This window comes from Marmota monax, unplaced genomic scaffold (genome assembly GCF_021218885.2).
Source record: "Marmota monax isolate L192 unplaced genomic scaffold, Marmota_monax_Labrador192_F-V1.1 WCK01_AAM20220418_F8-fsc00999, whole genome shotgun sequence".
Lineage (NCBI taxonomy): Eukaryota > Metazoa > Chordata > Mammalia > Rodentia > Sciuridae > Marmota > Marmota monax.
In genome coordinates, this window is record NW_026692344.1 from 51,632 (window position 1) to 73,682 (window position 22,051).

Genomic DNA, 22,051 nt, shown 5'->3' on the forward strand with positions numbered 1-22,051 from the left:
ACCACCCCCCCAACCCGACCCCCCCCCCACCGACCCCCCTCCCGCTGCTGCCTTACCTCGCGGGAACAACGAAGCGCCGCGGCCGGGAACGAGGCCGAGGCCGCCACCCTGGCTGCCACCCTGGCTGCCACCCCACTCCAACGCCGACCCCCCCCCCGCGACCCCCCCACCGATGCCGACACGACACCGACCACCACCCCCCAACCCGACCCCCCCCCGCCGACCCCGCCCCCCTGCCTTACCTCGGGGGAATAAGGAAGCGGCTGAGGCCGGGAACGAGGCCGAGGCCGCCACCCTGGCTGCCACCCCCACTCCGACGCGACGCCACCACCCCGCCGACCCGCCCCGCCGACCCCCCCACCGATGCCGACACCGACCACCACCCCGCAAACCCGACCCCCCAATCCCGCCGACCCCCCCCCCCCCCCCGCCGCTGCCTTACCTCGGGGGAATAAGAAGCGGCTGCGGCCGGGAACGAGGCCGAGGCCGCCACCCTGGCTGCCACCCCCACTCCGACGCCGACGCCAACCCACCCCTCCGACTCCGCCTCCCGCCGACAACCCCCAACGATGCAGACACCGACCACCACCACCCCCAACCCGACCCCCCCCCCCGCCGACCCCCCCCCCCCCCCCGCCGCTGCCTTACCTCGGGGGAATAAGGAAGCGGCTGCGGCCGGGAACGAGGCCCAGGCCGCCACCCTGGCTGCCACCCCCACTCCGACGCCGCCCACCCACCCCGCCGACCCCGCCCCCGCCGACCCCCCCTACCGATGCCGACACCGTCCACCACCCCCCAACCCGACCCCCCCCCGCCGACCCCCCCCCGCCGCTGCCTTACCTCGGGGGAATAACGAAGCGGCCGCGGCCGGGAACGAGGCCGAGGCCGCCACCCTGGCTGCCACCCCCACTCCGACGCCGACCCCGCCACCCCGCCGACCCCCCCACCGATGCCGACACCGACCGACCACCCCCCCCAACCCGACCCCCCCCCGCCGACCCCCCCCCCGCCGCTGCCTTACCTCGGGGGAATAACGAAGCGCGCGGCCGGGAACGAGGCCGAGGCCGCCACCCTGGCTGCCACCCCCACTCCGACGACGCCCACCCACCCGCCGACCCGCCCCCGCCGACCCCCCCACCGATGCCGACACCGACACCCCCCACCCCCCCAACCCGACCCCCCCCGCCGACCCCCCCCGCCGCTGCCTTACCTCAGGGGAATAAGGAAGCGGCTGCGGCCGGGAACGAGGCCGAGGCCGCCACCCTGGCTGCCACCCCCACTCCGACGCCGACGCCCACCCACCCCGCCGACCCCCCCCCGCCGACCCCCCACCGATGCCGACCGACCACCACCCCCAACCCGACCCCCCCCCGCCGACCCCCCCCCCCGCCGCTGCCTTACCTCGGGGGAATAACGAAGCGGCTGCGGCCGGGAACGAGGCCGAGGCCGCCACCCTGGCTGCCACCCCCACTCCGACGCCGACGCCACCCCACCCCGCCGACCCCCCCACCGATGCCGACACCGACACCGACCACCACCCCCCCAACCCGAACCCCCCCCCGCCGACCCCCCCCCCGCCGCTGCCTTACCTCGGGGGAATAACGAAGCGGCCGCGGCCGGGAACGAGGCCAAGGCCGCCACCCTGGCTGCCACCCTGGCTGCCACCCCCACTCCGACGCCGACCCCGCTCCCCGCGGACCCCCCCACCGATGCCGACACCGCACACCCACCCCCCCAACCCGACCCCCCCCCGCCGACCCCCCCCCCCGCCGCTGCCTTACCTCAGGGGAATAAGGAAGCGGCTGCGGCCGGGAACGAGGCCGAGGCCGCCACCCTGGCTGCCACCCCCACTCCGACGCCGACGCCCACCCACCCCGCCGACCCCCCCTACCGATGCCGACACCGACCACCACCCCCCCAACCCGACCCCCCCCCGCCGACCCCCCCCCCCCGCCGCTGCCTTACCTCGGGGGAATAACGAAGCGGCTGCGGCCGGGAACGAGGCCGAGGCCGCCACCCTGGCTGCCACCCCCACTCCGACGCCGACGCGGACGCCCACCCACCCCGCCGACCCCGCCCCCCGCCGACCCCCCAAGGATGCCGACACAGACACGGACCACCACCCCCCAACCCGACCCCCCCCCCGCCGACCCCCCCCCGCCGCGGCCTTACCTCGGGGGAATAACGAAGCGGCCGCGGCCGGGAACGAGGCCAAGGCACCCACCCTGGCTGCCACCCCCACTCCGACGCCAACCCCGCCCCCACCGATGCCGACACGACACCACCCCCCCACCCGACCCCCCCCCGACCCCCCCCCACCGACTGCCGACACCGGAACAGCCACCGCCGCCCACCACCGACGCCGACCCCCACCCGCCGACCCCCCCCCACCCGACCCCCCGACCCCCCCCCTGCCTTACCTCGGGGAATAACGAAGCGGCTGCGGCCGGAACGAGGCCGAGGCCGCCACCCTGGCTGCCACCCCCACTCCGACGCCGACCCCGCCCCCGCGCGACCCCCCCACCGATGCCGACACCGACACCGACCACCACCCCCCAACCCGAACCCCCCCCCCGACCCCCCCCCCCGCCGCTGCCTTACCTCGGGGGAATAAGGAAGCGGCTGCGGCCGGGAACGAGGCCGAGGCCGCCACCCTGGCTGCCACCCCCACTCCGACGCCGACGCCCACCCACCCCGCCGACCCGCCCCCGCCGACCCCCCCACCGATGCCGACACCGACCACCACCCCCAACCCGACCCCCCCCCGCCGACCCCCCCCCCCCGCCGCTGCCTTACCTCGGGGGAATAAGAAGCGGCCGCGGCCGGGAACGAGGCCAAGGCCGCCACCCTGGCTGCCACCCTGGCTGCCACCCCCACTCCGACGCCGACCCCGCCCCCGCGACCCCCCCACCGATGCCGACACCGACACCACCCCCCCAACCCGACCCCCCCCCGCCGACCCCCCCCGCCTGCCTTACCTCGGGGAATAAGAAGCGCTGCGCCGGAACGAGGCCGAGGCCGCCACACTGGCTGCCACCCCCACTCCGACGCCGACGCCCACCCCCCCGCCGACCCCGCCCCCCGCGACCCCCCCCGCCGCGCCTTACCTCGGGGGAAAAACGAAGCGGCCGCGGCCGGGAACGAGGCCAAGGCAGCCACCCTGGCTGCCACCCCCACTCCGACGCCGACCCCGCCCCCCGCCGACCCCCCCACCGATGCCGACACCGACACCGAACACCACGCCCCCAACCCGAACCCCCCCACGCCGACCCCCCCCGACCCCCACAACCGATGCCGACACCTACACGGACCACCCCCCCCCCAAACCGACCCCCCCCCCGCCGACCCCCCCCCCCTGCTTACCTCCGGGGAATAACGAAGCGGACGCGACCGGGAACGAGGCCGAGGCCGCCACCCTGGCTGCCACCCCCACTCCGACGCCGACGCCCACCCACCCCGCCGACCACCCCCACCGATGCCGACACCGACCACCCACCACCCCCCCAACCCGAACCCCAACCCCCGCCGACCCCCCCCACCGCCGCCCGCTGCCTTACCTCGGGGAAATGAAGCGGCCGCGGCCGGGAACGAGGCCGAGGCCGCCACCCTGGCTGCCACCCCCACTCCGACGCCGACGCCCACCCACCCCGCCGACCCCGCCCCCCGCCGACCCCCCCCACCGATGCCGACACCGTACACCACACCCCAACCCGACCCCCCCTCCGCCGAACCCCCCCGCCGACCCCCCCCCCGCCGCTGCCTTACCTCGGGGGAATAAGGAAGCGGCTGCGGCCGGGAACGAGGCCCAGGCTGCCACACTGGCTTCCACCCTGGCTGCCACCCCCACTCCGACGCCGACCCCGCCCCACGCGGACCCCCCCACCGATGCCGACACCGACACCGACCACCCCCCCCAACCCGAACCCCCCCCCGCCGACCCCCCCCCCCTGCCTTACCTCGGGGAATAACGAAGCGGCTGCGGCCGGGAACGAGGCCGAGGCCGCCACCCTGGCTGCCACCTGCGCCACCCCACTCCGACGCCGACCCGCCCCCCGACCCCCCCACCGATGCCGACAACCCCACCGACCACCCCCCCCAACCCGAACCCCCCCCCGCCGACCCCCCCCCGCTGCCTTACCTCAGGGGAATAAGGAAGCGGCTGCGGCCGGGAACGAGGCCGAGGCCGCCACCCTGGCTGCCACCCCCACTCCGACGCCGACCCCGCCCCCCGCGGACCCCCCCACCGATGCCGACACCGACACCGACCACCACCCCCCAAACCCGAACCCCCCCCGCCCCCCCCCCCCCCGCCGCTGCCTTACCTCGGGGGAATAACGCAGGCGGAAGGGAACGAGGCCGAGGCTGCCACCCTGGCTGCCACCCCCACTCCGACGCGGACGCCCACTCACCCCGCCGACCCCGCCCCCCGCCGACCCCCCCACCGATGCCGACACCGACCACCACCCCGCAACCCGACCCCCAACCCCGACCCCCCCACCCGACCCCCCGCCGCTGCCTTACCTCAGGGGAATAAGGAAGCGGCTGCGGCCGGGAACGAGGCCGAGGCCGCCACCCTGGCTGCCACCCCCACTCCGACGCCGACGCCGACGCCCACCCACCCCGCCGACCCCGCCCCCCGCCGACACCCCCCACCGATGCCGACACCGACCACCACCCCCCAAACCCGACCCCCCCCGCCGCCCCCCCCCACCCGCCCCCCCGCCGCTGCCTTACCTCGGGGGAATAAGAAGCCGCTGCGGCCGGGAACGAGGCCCAGGCCGCCACCCTGGCTGCCACCCCCACTCCGACGCCGACGCGGACGCCCACCCACCCCGCCGACCCCGCCCCCCGCCGACCCCCCAAGGATGCCGACACACCGACCACCCCCCCCCCAACCCGACCCCCCCCCCCCCGACCCCCCCCCCCGCCGCCGCCTTACCTCGGGGGAATAACGAAGCGGACGCGGCCGGGAACGAGGCCGAGGCCGCCACCCTGGCTGCCACCCTGGCTGCCACCCCCACTCCGACGCCGACCCCGCCCCCCGCCGACCCCCCCCACCGATGCCGACACCGACACCGAACAACACCCCCCCAACCCGACCCCCCCCTCCGACCCCCGACCCCCCCCCGCACGCCGACCCCCCCCCCCCGCCGCTGCCTTACCTCAGGGGAATAAGGAAGCGGCTGCGGCCGGGAACGAGGCCGAGGCCGCCACCCTGGCTGCCACCCCCACTCCGCCGCCCACCCACCCCGCCGACCCCGCCCCCGCCGACCCCCCCTACCGATGCCGACACCGTACACCACACCCCAACCCGACCCCCCCCCACCGACCCCCCTCCCGCTGCTGCCTTACCTCGGGGGAACAACGAAGCGCCGCGGCCGGGAACGAGGCCAAGGCACCCACCCTGGCTGCCACCCACAGGCCGACCCCGACGCCGACACCGACCAACCCCGCCGACCCCGCCCCCCGCCGACCCCCCACCCCCACCCCCGCCGCTGCCATACCTCGGGGGAATAACGAAGTGGCGAACAAGGCCGTGGCGGCCGGGAACGAGGCCGAGGCGGCCGCAGCCACCCTGGCTGCCATCCCCACGCCGACCCCGACGCCGACCCCGACGCCGACCCGCCCCCCGCCGACCCCGACGCCGACCCCCACCCCAACAAGCCGACCACCCCCCTCCCCCCCCCCCACCCCCCCCCCGCCCCGCGTGGCTTGGTGGATGGAGCCCAGGAATCATGGGCTAGGTGAGCGCTGACCCGCGCCCAGCCCCGCCCAAGTTCACGAGCATCCAGCACCTAGCACTTGCTCCTGACCACACTGCCCAGGGTCCTCGACACAGGAGCTGACCACTGTGTTGCTGTCGCTGTTTTTTTTGCTTTTTCTTGGTCCTGGGATCCAGCCCAGGGCCGCGTGCACTGAGCCACGCCGGTCCCCATGCCCACTCCATCTGCTAGCCAGCCTCCTGCCACAGGAGGGAGACCCAAGTTAACCAGCTGCAAGGACGAAGGCTAATTTGGGCTCACAGGTTCCTGGACTTGGTCCAGGGTCCCCAGGCCTCCTGTTTGAGCCTGCGGGACAGCACCACGGCAGAGCCCCCTTCTGTCACACCTCATGCTCCCGCCAGGGCCACTATGCCCTTTGAAAGCACATCCCCAAGGACAGTCCTCTCACTAGCACCAACTCCCAGTAGTGCCCCAGAACGGCCACCGAGCCCTTAGGACATGGGCCTCTGGGGGCTTCTAAGATCCATGCTGGCTGCCCACAGTGGTATGGCTTGTCATCCCAGCGGCTCTGGAGGCTGAGGCTGGAGGATCGCAAATTGGAGGCCAGCCTCAGCAACATCGAGGCCCTAAGCAACTCAGGGAGACCCTGTCTCTAAATAAAATCAGCAACTAACTCTATATAAAAACATCAAATAGTAGCCTCCATCAGTTTGCTCTGTGGGTGTAATAAGCTCCAGCACAGTCATGAGCAAACATGGTGCTCAATCATTGTCAAATCTTCTACCATCCTTTCCCAGAGGGGTCCAACACAGTCCACAAATCCATATCAATCAGGAGACGGGCATGTCGGCTCATGGCTGTCATCCCAGCAGCTCGGGAGGATGAGACAGGAGGATCAAAAGTTGGAGGCCAGCCTCAGCAACTGATTGAGGCCCTGAGCAACTCAGCGAGACCCTGTCTGTAAATAAAATGCAAAATAGGGCTGGGGACGGGGCTCCGTGGTCGAGTGCCCCTGAGTTCAATCCCTGGTGCCAATATATATATAAATCCATGAACCAGGAAGAGATGCCAACCCACGAGAGCCCTGACCTTGAGTCTTCACCCACCTTCAGCACCATCTACCTGTGACACTATAGCTCCTCACAGGTGGCCTCTGTCCCTCCAACCTTTGGTTCTGGATTCAGACGCATGGCTCCCATTGTCCAGTTGAATGAAGGGCTTCACTGTGAATGAGGACAACATGCCCCTCCCGGCCTCACCCTCCAGAGGTGACCAGTGTTTCCACACAATCTCTGGCACCTTTGTCGTCACCATGGGAGACAGGAGGAGGAGGGACACATGGGCAAGGTGCTCTCAGCTGAAACTCGGCCTGAATGTCAGCTGACACCAGATATTGATTTGGGGGAGACATTTGTTACACGGCGATAGTTAACTGATACATCGAATGCTAAGCCGGGCACGTGAAGCTGTTTTAGATCTCTCTTTGGCTCTGACAAAGAAATAGCTTAAAAAAATAAACATTTGGATGGAGAGCAGATAGCGCTCAGAGGGAAACAGGAATGATCAATAAACAAATAAAAGCTCATCCTTTTTTGTACCATCAAGGAATTTAAATCACTCATAAAATTCTAATTTCCATCTACCAAACCAGTAAAGATAAACACACACATATGGCGATATTGTGTGTTGGCAAGAGTGGTAGAAACAAAATCTCGTCCCCAGCTGGTGGGTGTGCAGACTGATACAATGCTTTGCAAATGTGGTAGCATCTACCAAATTGGTAATGGGCATGTGCCATGACCCAGTAATTCTACTTCTAGAGAAACTCCCGCCTCTGCACCTCTATTAGTCAGCTTTGCATTACTGTAATGGATTACCTGAGAAAATTGAAAAAAGGTTTATTTGGGCCCATGGTTCTGGAGGGCCCAGGCCAAGATGGAATGGCTTCCTGGTTACATCATGAGTTCAAAAGCAAAGAGAGAGGATAGACAGGGTCCCACAGTCCCTTTTTAAAAAATTATTTTCTTTTAATTGTAGTTGGATGCAATACCTTTAATTAATTAATCTATTTTTATGTGGTGCTGAGGATTGAACCCAGGGCCTCACATGGGCTAGGCGAGCACTCTACCACTGAGCCCCAGCCCCAACCCTATAAAATAACTTTATGGGAAAATTCTCTTAGAAATTATTTTCTTGCTGGGCACGGGGGGTGCACACCTGTCACCCCAGCAACTCGGGAGGCTGAGGCAGGAGGATTGAAAGCTCAGCGACTTAGCGAGGCTCTGTCTCAAAATTGAAAAAAATAAATTAAAAGGGGTTGGGGAGGTGGTCGTGACGTGAGAGCATTTTTTCTTAGGAAAATAATTTTTCTTTTTCTTTTATTTCTTGGTACCAGGGATTGAACCCAGGGGTGCTTAAGCACGGAGCCCCATCCCCAGCCCTTTTTAGATTTTATTTAGAGACAGGGTCTCGCTGAGTTGCCTCAGCGCCTCACTAAGTGGCTGAGGCTGGCTTTGAACTTGGGATCCTCCTGCCTCAGCCTCCGGGCCACTGGGATGACAGGTGAGCGTCACCTGATGAAATATTTTTTTCTTATAAAAACTTTGGGGCTGGGGCTGTGACTCAGAGGCAGAGTGCTTGCCTCACAGGTGTGAGGCACTTGGCCTGGCCTCGAGGCTGGGCTGCTGACCAGGCCTCCCTGCCTCCTCAGGCACGAGGCACGTCCTGGGCCGGCCCTGTGCCAGGTCACGGAGGGAACCTCCCGCCTGGAGGGGACGTGGGATGGCGAGTGCAGGCGGGTGGAGGGGCAGCCCTGCTGCCCAGGAGTCTGAGCGGGGCCCCTTCCATGGGAGGCCCCTGTGACCCCAGCAGTTCCGCTCCCCACCCCCATCCGGGAGTGGGCAGGAGGCAGGGCTGGTCCCTCAGACCCTCCAGCCTGGCTGCTTGGCCTGGGCGCTTGCCCACTCTGACCCTCAGTCTTCTCCTCTGTGAAATGGGCCCGGGGAGGCGGTAGGGCAGCACTCAGCCCGGGGACAGACCCAGCCCAGGAGGAGGACGGTGGCACCCCAGCTGCTGTTCTGAAGGAGGCCGTGGGGAAGCCAGAGAGGGCTCCCGGGACTGGCTGCCAGGTGGGCGCCAGGTGAGGACACCGTCTTTCCGCCAGATGTCCATGGTCACTTCTGCTCACCGTGACCACCACGTGGTCACCTGTTGACGTCTAGCGGCAAAGAGGGTGGGGAACCAGGTGTCCTGGGGATCTTGGCTCAGCTCCAAGGCAGGTGGAGCTCAGACCCTTGGGAAGAAATGGGGATGGACCTCAGGGACAGTGGGCAGCAGAGGCCCCTTGGCCAGGCGGGGAGCAGGAGGGCCCAGGAGCTGCCGAGGGTCAGGGGCGAGGAGGGCAGCGTGGCCGGGGATGTCCAGGCCATGGAGATCAGCAGGGGCCAAGCAGGCGGGGGCCATGGCAAGGGGACATGCTCAGTTGACATTGGATGACGTGGTGGCAGAAGGGCAGGCCCGTCCCCCCGCGCAGAGCCGCTGGCTCCTGTCCCCAGCTGGGTTCCCTAAGGAAGGATACCCTGGCCACAGTGGCCTGGGCTCGCCCGGGCTCCGGCGACAGGACGCGGGCAGCCCCGCAGTGACCACAGCCCTCGTGAGAACAACCACAGAACTTTATTGACCACACCAGGAGCCGGGCTCCGCGACATCCAGGTCGTCAGTGTGAGCTCAAGTAACAGGCAAGGCACAAAGGTCTCCGTCCCCAGCTGCAGAGCAGTCAGTGCTGTTCCCAGCCCCATGGTGGGCCTCAGAGGCTGAGCACTCAGCAGACATGTGGCGTGCAGGTGTGGCTGGCTCCAGGCGCACGGTGCACAGCCTGGATCCAGGGCCTGCCCTCCCTGGCCCCAGACCTGGAGCGGGCACTGGGTACAGCAGGGTCTGAGCTGTCCTCTGGTGGAGTCCCCTCCTGGAGGGCAGGTCCTGGGTGGCCGCCCAGCCTCCTCGAGGCCAGGGTGGGCTCGGGGCCTCCAGGAGGCTGCCCGGCGGCAGTGCGGGGCGGGGGAGGGGATCTCAGGCAGGAGGGGACACCATGGCGGGGGGACACTGCAGCTGGGGGACACTGCAGCTGGGGACACCGCAGCTGTGTCTGGCTCGGGTGGGCCGAGGTATTGAGCGTGGCACAGGAGCGGCAGGGACGCTGGGTCTCTGTGCTAAAGGGACAGCAGAAGGCCCCATGGGGGCTCAAGGACACTCCAGGGACGGGCTCAGGCTGTCCTGGGGGGCAGAGGTCACGCGGAACCAGGAGTTTCTACAAAGACGCAGAGCCACTGTCACAGTGGCCCCCGGAGGGGACGGAGCCGCCCCAGGTGCTTGGCTCTGGGCTCAGGCGTCCAACTGGCTCGGCTCCTGGTCGTGGCTGGGGACAGTTCCTGAGGTGGGCGGGGCTGGCCCAGGACACTGCTGTCCCCGGCCTGTCGTAGCAGCAGCCACAGGGAGAGTCTTCACGGGGAGGAGACACACAGGCCAGGCGCCCCACAAGCCCCAGCGTCACCAGAGAGCCCTTCCCTGAGACCACGAGGGTGACACGCGGGTGACTCGCCTTGCCACGGCCCAAGGTTCTGAGGACGCAGCGCTTTTTAGCGGCAAGGAATACAAACACGAGGGTGTACAGGCTCCTGGTGGCTGCACGGAGTGGGCCGCGGGGCTCGAAGGAGGAGGGACACAGCACACTGACCGCGGGCTCCTACCCACGGGGCGCTCAGGAGCTAGTGGGAGGCGTAGGCTGGGCTCCAGAGCCCCGAGCGGGGGCTGCCTCTGCGACCAGGAGGCAGGGCATTGAAGGAGGCCGGAGAGGAGGCCGCTGGATCTAGGGAGGAGGGAGAGAGAGAGTGAGCAAGGGACCCTCTGGGGGAGTAGACATGTCTTCAACCCTCTTAAGCCAAAAGAAGCATTTATGAAGTGCCTGCTGCATGCCTAGGACACTTTCCTGATGAGGCCTGAGGCCTCCAGGAGGCAGCAAAGGGAGATCCTCAGGGGTATGATGTGGAGAGGGCGGTCGTTGAGATTGTGCAGTGCCCAACCTGTGCAGCTGTGCAGGGTGCCCCTGTGTCTCCTGTTCCTACTCAGGGGCTCACCCCCTGTAAAGGGAGCCCCTGGCTTATTTCCCCACTAACCCGCTGGGGTGTGGACAGGCTTCCAGGGGTCCCTGGGTTTTTGGAAGAGGATGTACTTCTGTAGACAGAAGCACTCTTCCAGGTGGGAAGAGGTGAGAGCCTACTGCAGGTATGGCTGTAAGGGAAGTGTGTCATCGAGAGCTCGGTGGCTCTCCTAGGTCCCGCGTCACAGGTGAGAGGCGTGGCAGGGCAGGGGCTGTGATTCCAGGGGCCAGGACATGTGTGGCATCTTACTTCCAAGGAAAATGCTTCTCTCTATGAAACTCTGCCCTCGTTCAAAAAGTCCACTCCCCAGCCTCCACCCGCAGCTGCCCAGGGCCAAGCCTGGACGGGGGCCCCTGGGCGGCGAAGGGGAGCCTGGACCCAGAAAGGGGTGCCGTGAACAGCTGCACAGGATGGGCACTGCAACCCCGTTAGATGATGCTCCCAAAAGGATGTGCCTCTGGAGGCCTGTGGGGTCACCAGGCCTGTAGGGCCACCAGGTCTCAGGTCCCTCGGAGACGGAGGGGTTGTCAAAGGAATAGGCTTTGCCCTTTCTCCCTCTGGGGGACCCCTCAGTACTGCCCGGACCCCCTGCCTGACTTGGGTCCCACGAGGCAGTCCCAGAGTGGACACCTGGGCCAGCATGGGCAGGAGCCCGGGGCTGTCCCCCACACCCCCACAGCCCGGCCCTGGGGCTCAGGGACCCCCCAGTCTGCCCATGGCGGGGACTACTCACAGTGGGGACTGTGCCCAGGGCTGGCTCGGGGCGTGAGGACCACGGGGCCAGTGAGCTCCCGGGGCCCATAGACCGTGTGGTAGGCTGCGAGGGCAGGCGGGTCAGCGTGGTCAGTACGGTCAGCAAGGGTAGGGCAGGCGGCACCCCCGCGACACCCCACGGCACCCCCCGGCTCACCTATGACGGTGACGGCCGTCCCGGCCAGCAGGGTGAAGAGCGAGAAGAACAGGGCCTGGTAGGAGTCCAGGAGGTGATGGAAGAGACCGGCCCCATCTGCGCGGGGACACCGTCAGCAAGGCCAGGCCAGGGCCACCCCAGGCCCCCGCCAGCCCCGCCCATCTGGAGGGTGGCCTGCCAGTGTCTGCCGGCCCCAGGATGTCCAGCAGGGCCACCAGGGCAGGAGACCCGCTCAGAGTCCACCCTGCGTCCCCTCTAGGTGGGAGGTTTCCCGTGGTGACCTGGCCCAGGGCCGGCCCAGGACGCACCTCGTGGCTGAGGAGGCAGGGAGGCAAGGAGGCCAGGAGTCCAGCCTCGAGGCCTGGCCAGCTGGCGAGACCCGTGGGAAGCCGAGCCATCGTCACGCTGCCCATGACAGGCGGCTCTGGCAATGGTGTCCGGGGACAAGAGGGTCGAGGGGTTTGGGAGCCAGAAATGGCTCAGGAGGGCGGGTCCCAGGAGGGGAGGACGCTGGCCAGGGCCCCCCGGGAGGAGGATGCTGTGGCCGGAGTGGGGGCCGTGGGGGGTCACAGGTGGACAAGAAGCCAGGGCCTGTGGGGTCACATGGCCACTGCGGGGACCCAGGCCCACCAAGGGCCTCAGCGGGCCCAGGCACCTAGTGACCCCGACTCTGGATAAAACACTGGGGGGGGGGTCGCAGGGGCCGGAGTTCAGTCCTCGGTACCCTAAAAAGGTGACTGTCACCTCGAGGGACACCCTGCACTTAGGACCCTCCAAGTCTGCATCTGACCACAGGTTTCCACTGACCCCCAAGACCACGCTGGCCGTCCCTGCCCCTGCCCCCCAGGTCCCTCCCGTGACGTCCCGTCCCGACACTCACAAGGACCAGCCCCACAGCGATCCAGCACCAGGGCCACCGTCACCGGGATGGTGAGGGCCTGGTTAGTGGCAGGGCTGGAGAAGGTCAGGGCGGTGGACAGAGGGCCCTGGCTGCCCGCCCTGGGGTCCGAGAAGCCGACCGTGTAGGTGATGAAACTGGGCAGCCCCAGGTTCTTCTCCTTCGCGAAGGCCAACACAGCGGGGGACCCGGACCTGACCTGGGAGAGACGTCAGGCTGCAGGGACGCTCCACAGAGCCACTGGCCGGGGGACCCAGCACATGGACAGACAAACCAACCAACAAACGAGTAATACATAAAATTTTTTAAAAACTCTGCAAAACCAAGCCAGGTGCAGTGGCCCACGCCTGTCCTCCCAGCAGCTCGGGAGGCTGAGGCAGGAGGATCGCAAGGTGGAGGCCAGCCTCAGCAGCTTAGTGAGGCCCTGAGCAACTCAGCGAGACCCTGTCTGTAAATAAAATATAAAAAGGGCTGGGGACGGTCACCACCCGGGTAGTCAACGTGAAGTCCGACTGTGGTCCCTGCGTCCGCCCCGACCCCTCCGCTCACCTCCAAGCTGTCCAGGATCTCCGCGGCCCCAAAGACCTTGACCTCGCGGCTGGACAGGTGGTTGCTCAGGAGGATCTCAGTCTGGTCAGCGTAGAGCCCAGGGCTGAAGGGCACCTCGGCCCCCACCTGCTCCACAGACGTCTGGCCCCCGGCCACCGAGGCTGTGACCACCAGGGGTGTCCTCCTCGAGCTCAAGTGCCTCAGCTGCCCGTCGGTCAGCCTGTGCATGGTGACCGAGCAGAGGTACTGGCCTGCGGAGACAGGGGTGTCCTGCTTGTCCCTGTCCCCTACCTGCGCTGACACCCCACCCTGTCCCTGACTCTCCTGACCCTGCACCGTCCTGCGGGTGCGGCGGTGGCTGAAGGCCAGCCTCCTGTGGGCCCAGAAGCGACAGAGGCCTGGCCCTGGTGGCACCACACAGGACGGACTCCCAGGAGGGCCCTGGGCCAGGCTGGACAGTGGTGAGCCAGGCCATGACCACTGGGCAGCCCAAGGCGGTGGGCAGAGCCCCTCAGCCCTGGCTCACCCAGTGTGACGTCGAAGTCCGGCTCGGCCGAGAACACGTCTGTCACTGGGAGGTCGAAGACGTCTTGCTGGAACCGAAGATGGCAGCTGAGGAGGGCCTCGGGCCCCAGAGCCGGGATGGCCGCCCCCTGGGCAGCGGAGCACTCGCCTGCAGACGGGCGGAGTCAGGAGGCCTGGCCAGCGGCCACCACACCCGGCCACCCAAGGCAAGGGACAGGTGGGCCCCAGGGAGGCGAAGGTGTCGGCCAGGAGCAGAGTGTCCCCTGGGTGGGAACAGCTGGCCAGGCGCAGCTTGGAGGCAGAGCACCTGCCCAGCCGTGGGGTCCTAGGCTCTGGGTGGCCTCTGGGTTCAGGGACACTGGGATCCACCTCCCCACGGCATGGACCTCTCAGGTTAGAGCTTCTGTCTCCCACGGTGATGGTCACTCTGGAGGCTGTGGCCTCCTGGAAGCTGGCCTGGGCTGTGTGGACACGCCGGGCCACGATCCTCTGGGGGACACTGACCACGATCTGTGGAGGGCGAGGCAGCTGGTGAAGAGCCGCCCGCTGGCCATCCATGCTGGGCCCCCCGTGACCCCTCCTGAGCCTGCGGCCTGAGGACACCTGGCCCCAGGTGACAACAGGACCAAGGCCTGTCCACCCGGCCAGCACAGCGTACACTCAGTCCGCTGGACCTCATGACCCGGCCTGCGCCCCTCTCGACCTCATGGCACCTGTGACACCCAGATGACACACCAGTCAGGAGCTCCTGACCTGACCTCGCAGCAAAGAGGACCCACTTTAGTCTCCTGTCCTTTACTCGGAGTCATCAACCCCCACTGAAGGCCACAGGCAGAGGCCACACTGACCCCAGAGCCCAGGCACTGCCTCCTTCCAGGTCCCCAGGGGCCAGCTGGACAGGGCTGACCACCACAGCCCCGGACAGCACTCCTGGCCCTGGCTCCGCCCCAGTCCGTGTCCCACTTGATGCCTGTGGCTGGGCCTCGTCCCCAGCCCTGCGCCCAGCCCGTGTCCCGCCCACCCTCGGGGACACAGGAGGCCCCAGGTTTCCTGGCAGCCCCACGTGGAGGTGCGACCCCACCTGGACCCCCTGTGACCCCCACTGTGGTGCCCACCCCCTGCCCCGGCTCCCCTCAGGAAGGGCCGTGGGCGCCTGGTCAGCCACGTGGACAGGGTCACCCCAGCCCTGCTCCCTGAGGCCACCTGCGCTCAGCCGCGGGACCAGCTGCCCAGACCTCACGCCTCCAGGATCTGACCAGAGACCGGCCAGGCCCAGGACGTGCAGCCCTCCTTCCAGCAGCCACCCAGGGCCCTGCGCCCCGGGACCTGCCTGCTGGGCCCTTCCAGGAGGCAGGACACGCCCAGTCCTTGGCCACCCAGGCATGGCACTAATGTGCCACCGGGGTCCACGCTGACCTGTCCTCAGCCGGACAGAAACACGGAGCCAAAGGGTTGCTGCCTCTAGAAGGCTCTGAAGGTGACCTTGTGGCTTCACTCTGTTGGTGACGTCACATCATTGAGCTTCCCTTGGTGGCCTCAGGTGGCCTCAGTGGCCTCAGGCAGCTCAGGTGGCCTCGGTGACTCAGGCGGCCTCGGTGGCCTGCGTGTCTTTCTAAGATTCCCCTGAGAGGAGCGGCCTCTGGGGAGGAGGCCCGGGGGTCTTGTCCCCCCTGAACAGCACAGCATGGTCACAGGGCACACAGTGCTTCCCTGCTGTCACCAGCCACCCGGGGACGACTCAGAGTGGACGCAGGGCTGCACAGGCCACAGGTCACACTGTGCCGTAGCACGTGAGGGACCTGACTGAGCACCTGCAGGTTTGGGGACCCAGGTCCTGGCCGACCCCTGGACACACGGTACTGGTTTAAAGGACAGGCGTTCCCAGCCATAGGCCAGGGCGCCGCTGCCCGCGGAGGGTGGGCCAGGCCCGGCGCCCACTGCCCTACCTCCTTTTAGGTCCTCAGGTGCCCGGGGACCTCGTAGTGCACCGTCACGGACCCCGCGTCCCGGGCCACGGCCATCACCGTCTTGGGGTCGACCTGGAGGATGCTGTCGGCTGAAGAGCTCCAGGTTCCTGGGGCACCTGGGAGGAGAGGCCCCATGTCACCCGTCCCCCCCCCCACAGAGGACCGGCCGCCCATGACCTCTTCCTGACCCCTGCCCACGAGGGGCCTTGTGGTTCAGCCTCCCTGCCCGCCTCCGTGGCCACGTCCTGGTGGCCCCTTCTGGCACACCTGCTCTATGGACTGTGGCTGCCCAGCAGACCGTCCCCAGGGGTGCCGTCACCAGGGGAACTGTCCCCAGGGCCACCCTCCCCAGGCGCCCACTAGGGAGTGGCCCTGCTACCAGGCAGGTACATCTCCAAAGCCAACATGGCCTATGTGGCCCTCTGGTGGCCTTCCTGACCCCTTCAGGGCACCCCAGGGTCCCCCTCCCACCCTGGCAGGCGCGGTGACCCCGAGACCGCCCTGGTTGGAACTCTCACCCTTGGGGCCCATGAGCGCAGTGGCCAGGCAGAGGACATCCCCGACCACCACGGTGCCGGGCAGCTCTGGAGCGATGGCCGGCAGGACGGGCAGCGGCACGTAGTCGGAGAGGCCGGGGTGCTCGGGGTCCCACACGCGCAGCAGCGTCAGGCCCACGCTGACCGTGCGCAGTACGCAGATGTTGTTGGTGGTGCCCTTGGTGACCTGCACGAAGTCCTCTCTGGGGACAGGGAGGCGCTCAGCTGGAGGGAGTCCCAGGGCTTCGCAGGCCTCCTCGCGCCTTGCAGGACATAGGCCACAGCCCCTGGCCACCCAGGGCCAGCACCGCCACCCCACACCCAGAAGGGAAGCCGCGGCCAGGAGGAGAGTGACCCCCAGAGAAGGCCTCTGCTGTGGGACAGCCTCGCCACGTCCCCTCTGTGCACCGGTGACACTGTGCCTGCCACGTGGCGTGACGGGCGCGCTAAACGGCTGGCGCTTAGAGGGCAGCTGGTGCCCGTGTCTCCTAAGGCCCCACTCTGCCAGCTCGGCCACCGGCCGTGGGAAGCCCAGGCTGCAGTGGTCACCACCGGCAGGATGCTCCCTCTGCTCCCCCAGACCCTGGAGACGGTCTGCTCCCTCCGCCAGGCAAGGTGGCCCCTCCCTGGGAAACCACGAGTGACCCCAAAATAAAAACAGATTTGAATTGGACAGCACTGGGTCCTGTTGGTGGCTGAGCCCAAGTCCCCACCTGTCGCCACACCGGGTGGAACCAGGGGCACCCCGGGTGGGGCTGTGACAACAGTGTCACCCACACCCTACCTGTTGGTGGCAAAGCTGAGGACCGAACTGTGCGCGTGGAAGACATCTCCAAAGTGGTCATGGAAGTGGACGGTGAAGGTCACGGTCATCCCCAGAGGCAGGGCCACCAGGGCCTCCTTGTCCTGGGTGTGCAGGACCAGGCTCATGGACATCCTCAGGTAGGAGATGGGGGACACCTGGAGGACAGGTGCAATATGATGACACCCTTGAGCCGGGGACGGGCCTCCAGAGCGCCAGGCCTATGACCCAGTTCCCGCCACCAACCGTGCAGGCCAAGTCCCCCGGGTGCCACCCAGGACACCCACATCAGGACCTGGAGAGACCAGAGTGCTGTGCTCGTTGCTTAAGCACCACCGGCTGTCACCTGGCTCTTGGGGCACGTGAGGCAGGAACAATGCCCCTTGGGTCAGAGAGGAGCCCCAGGTGACGGAGGAACCCGAGTCCCATAAATCGCAACTCAACAAATCTCTCTGGATCCCAGGCAGAAACCTCCTGGTCACAAAGCCACCCCTCCCCAGTCCAAAGTCACCGCAAAGTCCCGGGAGGCAGTGGCTGGTATAGTTAGCGCTCAGCACGTGCGTGCTGAAACAGGATGAGCACTTAACCACTTTCATGAGCTTGAAAGTATCGTGGGGGGTCCCCGGCAAGTGCACAGTGTTTGGTCCAGGATCGACCTCGCTCTTCCCTGGGTGGCCCCCGCAGGGGCTCCACTCCCAGGGGTGGCCACGTTAGGGATCAGGCACGTCAGGCAGTGTACCCTTGGGCCGGGGGGACGGGGCACCAGCCCTGGGCCCCCGGGCTGATCCAGGCCCTCATTGGACTTGTTTCCCATCTATGAAACAAGGTGGGTAGAATCGGTGACCTCTTGGGGTCTTTGGCTCCAACAGCCACACACCTGCCCAGGATTTGTCCCTGGGTGACTCTTACGTAAATCCCTACCCACGGTTTACAGCTGGAGAGTGAACACATTTTCTTTTTTTTTGGTACTGGGAAACTGAACCCAGAGGTGCTTAACCCCTGAGCCCCATCCCCAGCCCTTTTTGTATTTTATTTAGAGATAGGGTCTCCCTGAGTCGCTCAGGGCCTTGCTAAGTTGCTGAGGCTGGCCTCCAACTGGCGATCCTCCTGCCTCAGCCTCCTGAGCTCCCGGGATCACAGATGTGCACCGCAGGCCCCCGGCTGGGTGAACCAGTTTTACACCAGAAAGAGGAAAAACGTGCCTCTGAGCTTTAGATTTTGTTATCCAAAACAGGGCCAAGTGCCACCCACCTTCACGGCAATGATGATGGTCTGGTTGGCCCCGAAAGGCTCCTGAGCGGTCACTTTGACAGTGGACGTCCCGATCACAGAGCCGGACACCAGGAAGCCCCTCTCATCGGCATGCACGACGGGAACCTTCTCAGGCCCCTCCAGGACACGGTAGCAAAGAGCCGCGGCACCGTCCCTTGGGGAAGAAGACATCTGTTTCTGCAGATGGCTGCGGGGGTGGGGGACGGCCCTGGTCGATGCCTCGAGATCGACCATCTGCCTGCAGTGCAGCGTGTGCTGTCGCCGTCGGCAGCCTCGTCAGCCACCCCCAGGAGACCTAAGCCAGAAAGCCTGTGGCTCTGAAGACAACATGGCCACGCACTCCTCAGAGTGGCCGTGGGGTCAGCGGGCAGCGGGCGACAGACCCTGAGGACGGTTGCATCAGCGACACGGTCATTTATGGGTAAAGATGGCTTCTGCAGCTAACGGTCACTGAGGTCAGGCCGCCTGGTGCGGTGGAGAGTGCGGGGCGGGGGCAGGACTGGGGCGGGGACAGGACCCTGGTGGGGACAGGATCCAGGTGGGGACAGGTCCGAGGTGGTCTAGAGCTTCCTCCGCCTTCTCTCTGGCCTCGGTTTCGTCAGCTCTGAAAGGGGAGGCCGAGTGCCCCGTCCTATTTCTGGGGCTGCTCACTGGACCCTGAGAGGGGTCACGGACAGCGTCAGCAGGCACTGAGCCAGGGGACGTCCTGTGGTGTCCTGTGCCCTCTCCTCTGCGGCCAGCCCTCCAGGTGATCTGGGCCGCGGCTCCCCTAAATCTGGGGGCCAGCAGCTCTTACTTGAGCCCTGGCTTGGCCGTGTGGCCCCTTTCTTGGTGGGCTCCTGCAGGACGCCTGCTGTCACCTGATGTCACCTCGTGCCATCCACCTCTGCCTGCATTCCTGGGGCCTAGCACAGTGCTGGGCACTGAGTTACTTCCGGCTGAACACTCCCTGGGTGTGCGTTCATAAAACATGGAACTCGGCCCCCGGGCCCTTAGCAACTGCCACTTAAGCGCAAATGCTCCTTAGGAAAAGTGTCCCTGTCCCTGTGAGGGTCAGGTGGGAATCACGCCTGCTCAGAACCTTTAAAGGTGCACTTTTCAGACGTTAATGTGCATGGCCACTGCCCAGGGACCTCATTACAGGGCAGCTTTGTCCTTGCGGGTCTGGGCAAGGCTGCGAGGCGCACTTGACCTGGTCCCAGGTGAGGCCACTCTGGTTAATTCATGGGCTCCGCTTCTGAGTCATTTGAAATATTTAACAGTCCAAGTTGGAACTTGTTCCCCTTTTCAACCCCGAGCTTCCCCCGTGAGTGGGAGATGTTTCTAGACTGCGGTAGGCGGGCGGCCCCGGAGGAGGCCAGAGATGGGCAGTGGCCGCCCAGGTCCAGCCCAGTGCCCAGAAGGCCCCGTGGTGTCCAGATGGGCATGGGGGGGCAGCTCCCAGCCCTGCTGTGAACAGGAGCCGGGACACGTACCTGTTTGTCTGGAGCTTGATAAACGAGTTGGGGGACATTAATATTTGTTCTGCTTCTATCTCGGGGTTCAGCAGCCACAGCTTCTCGAAAACCTGGGAAAGAGGGTGAGCTGGGTCTCCCACGGCACGCCTGAGTCCCCTTATCCACAAGTGGGGGCTGGGGGCCAGGACGAGACCAACTGCAGACTATCTGCCCCATGGCTGGGGACACGATGGGGCTGGTGGCCCAGCCCAGGAGCAGCAGCTGTCTGCACCCCGTGGGAGCTGGGCCACCCGGCTTCACCCTCGGCCTCGGCCTCGGCCCCCGTCACAGGAGACTCCACAGCAGGGAGATCAGGCCCGGCGTCCTGCTCAGGGGACCCCCGCCACTGAGACATCCTGTCCCTGTCACCATCTCAGAACAAGCCTCTCTCTCTGCTGTGGCCCATCCAGCTCCCTCCCCTCTGCCATGCTCGAGGGCTCCTGGAGGACACAGGGGCAGCAGGACTCCTAGGGAGCCCACCACCTACATTCCCTCTCCAGACCACATAGGGCAGCTGGCTCCCTGCCCTCCAGGCAGCTGGTCCTGTGTCATGAGGCCCCACCCAAGGCCTGACCCCTGACCACAAGCAGGGCCCCTGACCACCTAAGCAGGCTCCGCCCTCCCCTGAGTAGGCTCCACCCTCCCCTGAGCAGGCTCCACCCTCCCCTGAACCAGGCCCCACCCTCCCCTGAGCAGACTCCACCCTCCCCTGAGCCAGGCTCCACCCTCCCCCTGAGCAGGCCCTGCCCTCCCCTGAGCAGGCCTCACCTTCCCATGGGCAGGCTCCACCCTCCCCTGAGCAGGCTCCGCCCTCCCCTGAGCAGACTCCACCCTCCCCTGAGCAGGCTCCGCCCTCCCCTGAGCAGACTCCACCCTCCCCTGAGCAGGCTCCACCCTCCCCTGAGCAGGCCCCGCCCTCTCCTGAACTAGGCCCAGCTGCTGTTCCTGGAACCCACAGGCTGTTCCCGGTCACCAGGCCTTTGCTGCTCAGATCTGCAGCCAACCCTGCCACCGGCAGAGTCCCTCCATGCAGTCTGGCGACACCACCCTTGGGCTCCCCCCAGGGTGACACCACCCCCTCTGCCCGTCCTCCCCAGGCAGGCGCAGCCCCTCAGTGCAGCGAGGGTCCCCCACACCAGGGGCCCAGGAGCTCTGGGCCAGGCCCCTGCGCTGTCTGCTGCCCTCACGGCTGTGTCCCGTCAGTACCTGGACCTGGATCTCGTCCGAGAGCTCCTTGGCAAGGCCGTGCAGCTGTCCCGCTGAGGGGTCCAGGGCCTTGACCACCACCCTCAGCCCCGTGCGGCCCTTCGCCCGGCCGAGCAGGCTCATGGCGAAGTTGTACTGCGAGGGCAGCTGGACGGACGCCTGGAAGGCAGAGAGCGGGCTCAGGGACAGGCCTGGGGGCACCCTCTTCCCCAAGGCCACTGCCCTCGGCCGGGGTCAGATCTGCTGACCCAGGGCCACACAGACGGCAGTCACCCACACAAGGCCACCGGCCACTCTGCATGGTGCCTGGGACGCGGGGTCACTGAGCGGGGCCTGGAGCCCTGTGTGTGCGTGGGAGTGTTATGTGGGGGCTGCTGGGTTTTGTGGGGTCCCCCACAGGGCCCACTGCAGGACGTCTGTGATAAGCCACAGTGTGTCCTGCAGCGGGCCCTGTGTCCCCTGCCCTGGGACAGGCCCCCGGGGCGATGAGGCCGCCCGCCCTCCGGGAGGCACACTGGGCCCTACCTAGTGGTGCTGTCCGCGGAGCTCCAAGATGTCGCGCTTGGTGACCGACCAGTGGAAGGTCAGGCCTGGCACGGCGTTTGCAAAGGAGAAAGGGCTCTGGTTGTTGGTGATCCCAGTGACATAGACGGCCATCTGGCGGTGAGAGAGCCGGGCCTGTGAGCACCCACGCACCCAGGCTGGGGACCCTCCTCCTGGAGCTCTGCCTATCTGCCCATGTCCACCCCAGGCCGGACATAGGTTCTGGGAGCCATGACCAAACACCAGATAGTCCAACCACCGGGGACCGGCCTGTCCCTCCCTGCCAGGGGCTGTGCATGGCCAGGTCCATTTCTGGAAAGACCCCTGGGGCTGCAGGAGGCCTGCGGACACCCCTGGCCACTCAGCCCATGCTGCCGAGGTCCGCACCCTCCTGCTGACCCTCCCAGGCCTTGTGGGGCGTGGACACTGGCAGCCCGGCTCCTTCAGCCTGTGGGCAGGCGTAGGTGA

At 66.8% G+C, this 22,051-nt stretch overlaps 2 protein-coding genes across 2 annotated transcripts in view; one reads left to right on the forward strand and one right to left on the reverse strand.

Annotated features, from left to right (window-relative positions):
- Positions 1 to 172: 172 nt before the first annotated feature.
- On the forward strand, positions 173 to 1,034 carry LOC131424096 (uncharacterized). The gene is made up of 2 exons (XM_058578488.1): positions 173 to 571; positions 663 to 1,034. The coding sequence occupies exons 1-2, from the start codon at positions 173 to 175 to the stop codon at positions 1,032 to 1,034; spliced, it is 771 nt and encodes a 256-aa protein (XP_058434471.1).
- Positions 1,035 to 10,486: 9,452 nt separating this feature from the next.
- The window catches only part of LOC124090918 (nuclear pore membrane glycoprotein 210-like), a 29,293-nt gene continuing 17,728 nt past the window's right edge, over positions 10,487 to 22,051 (reverse strand). The window contains exons 15-27 of the mRNA XM_058578489.1: positions 21,041 to 21,199; positions 19,814 to 19,905; positions 18,318 to 18,492; positions 17,049 to 17,224; positions 16,247 to 16,467; positions 15,738 to 15,844; positions 14,148 to 14,271; positions 13,763 to 13,909; positions 13,237 to 13,640; positions 12,670 to 12,886; positions 11,790 to 11,885; positions 11,613 to 11,696; positions 10,487 to 10,587 (exon numbers count right to left, since the gene is read on the reverse strand). Of these exons, the coding sequence (XP_058434472.1) occupies positions 10,487 to 10,587; positions 11,613 to 11,696; positions 11,790 to 11,885; positions 12,670 to 12,886; positions 13,237 to 13,640; positions 13,763 to 13,909; positions 14,148 to 14,271; positions 15,738 to 15,844; positions 16,247 to 16,467; positions 17,049 to 17,224; positions 18,318 to 18,492; positions 19,814 to 19,905; positions 21,041 to 21,199 (2,103 nt within the window). The remainder of the gene's footprint in view (positions 10,588 to 11,612; positions 11,697 to 11,789; positions 11,886 to 12,669; positions 12,887 to 13,236; positions 13,641 to 13,762; positions 13,910 to 14,147; positions 14,272 to 15,737; positions 15,845 to 16,246; positions 16,468 to 17,048; positions 17,225 to 18,317; positions 18,493 to 19,813; positions 19,906 to 21,040; positions 21,200 to 22,051) is intronic.

Coding starts and splice junctions, on each gene's coding strand:
- LOC131424096 (XM_058578488.1), top strand. CDS start 173: ATGCCGACACGACACCGACCACCACCCCCCAACCCGACCCCCCCCCGC. Junction 572..662: donor CGCCGACAACCCCCAACGAT/GCAGACACCGAC, acceptor CGGGGGAATAAG/GAAGCGGCTGCGGCCGGGAA.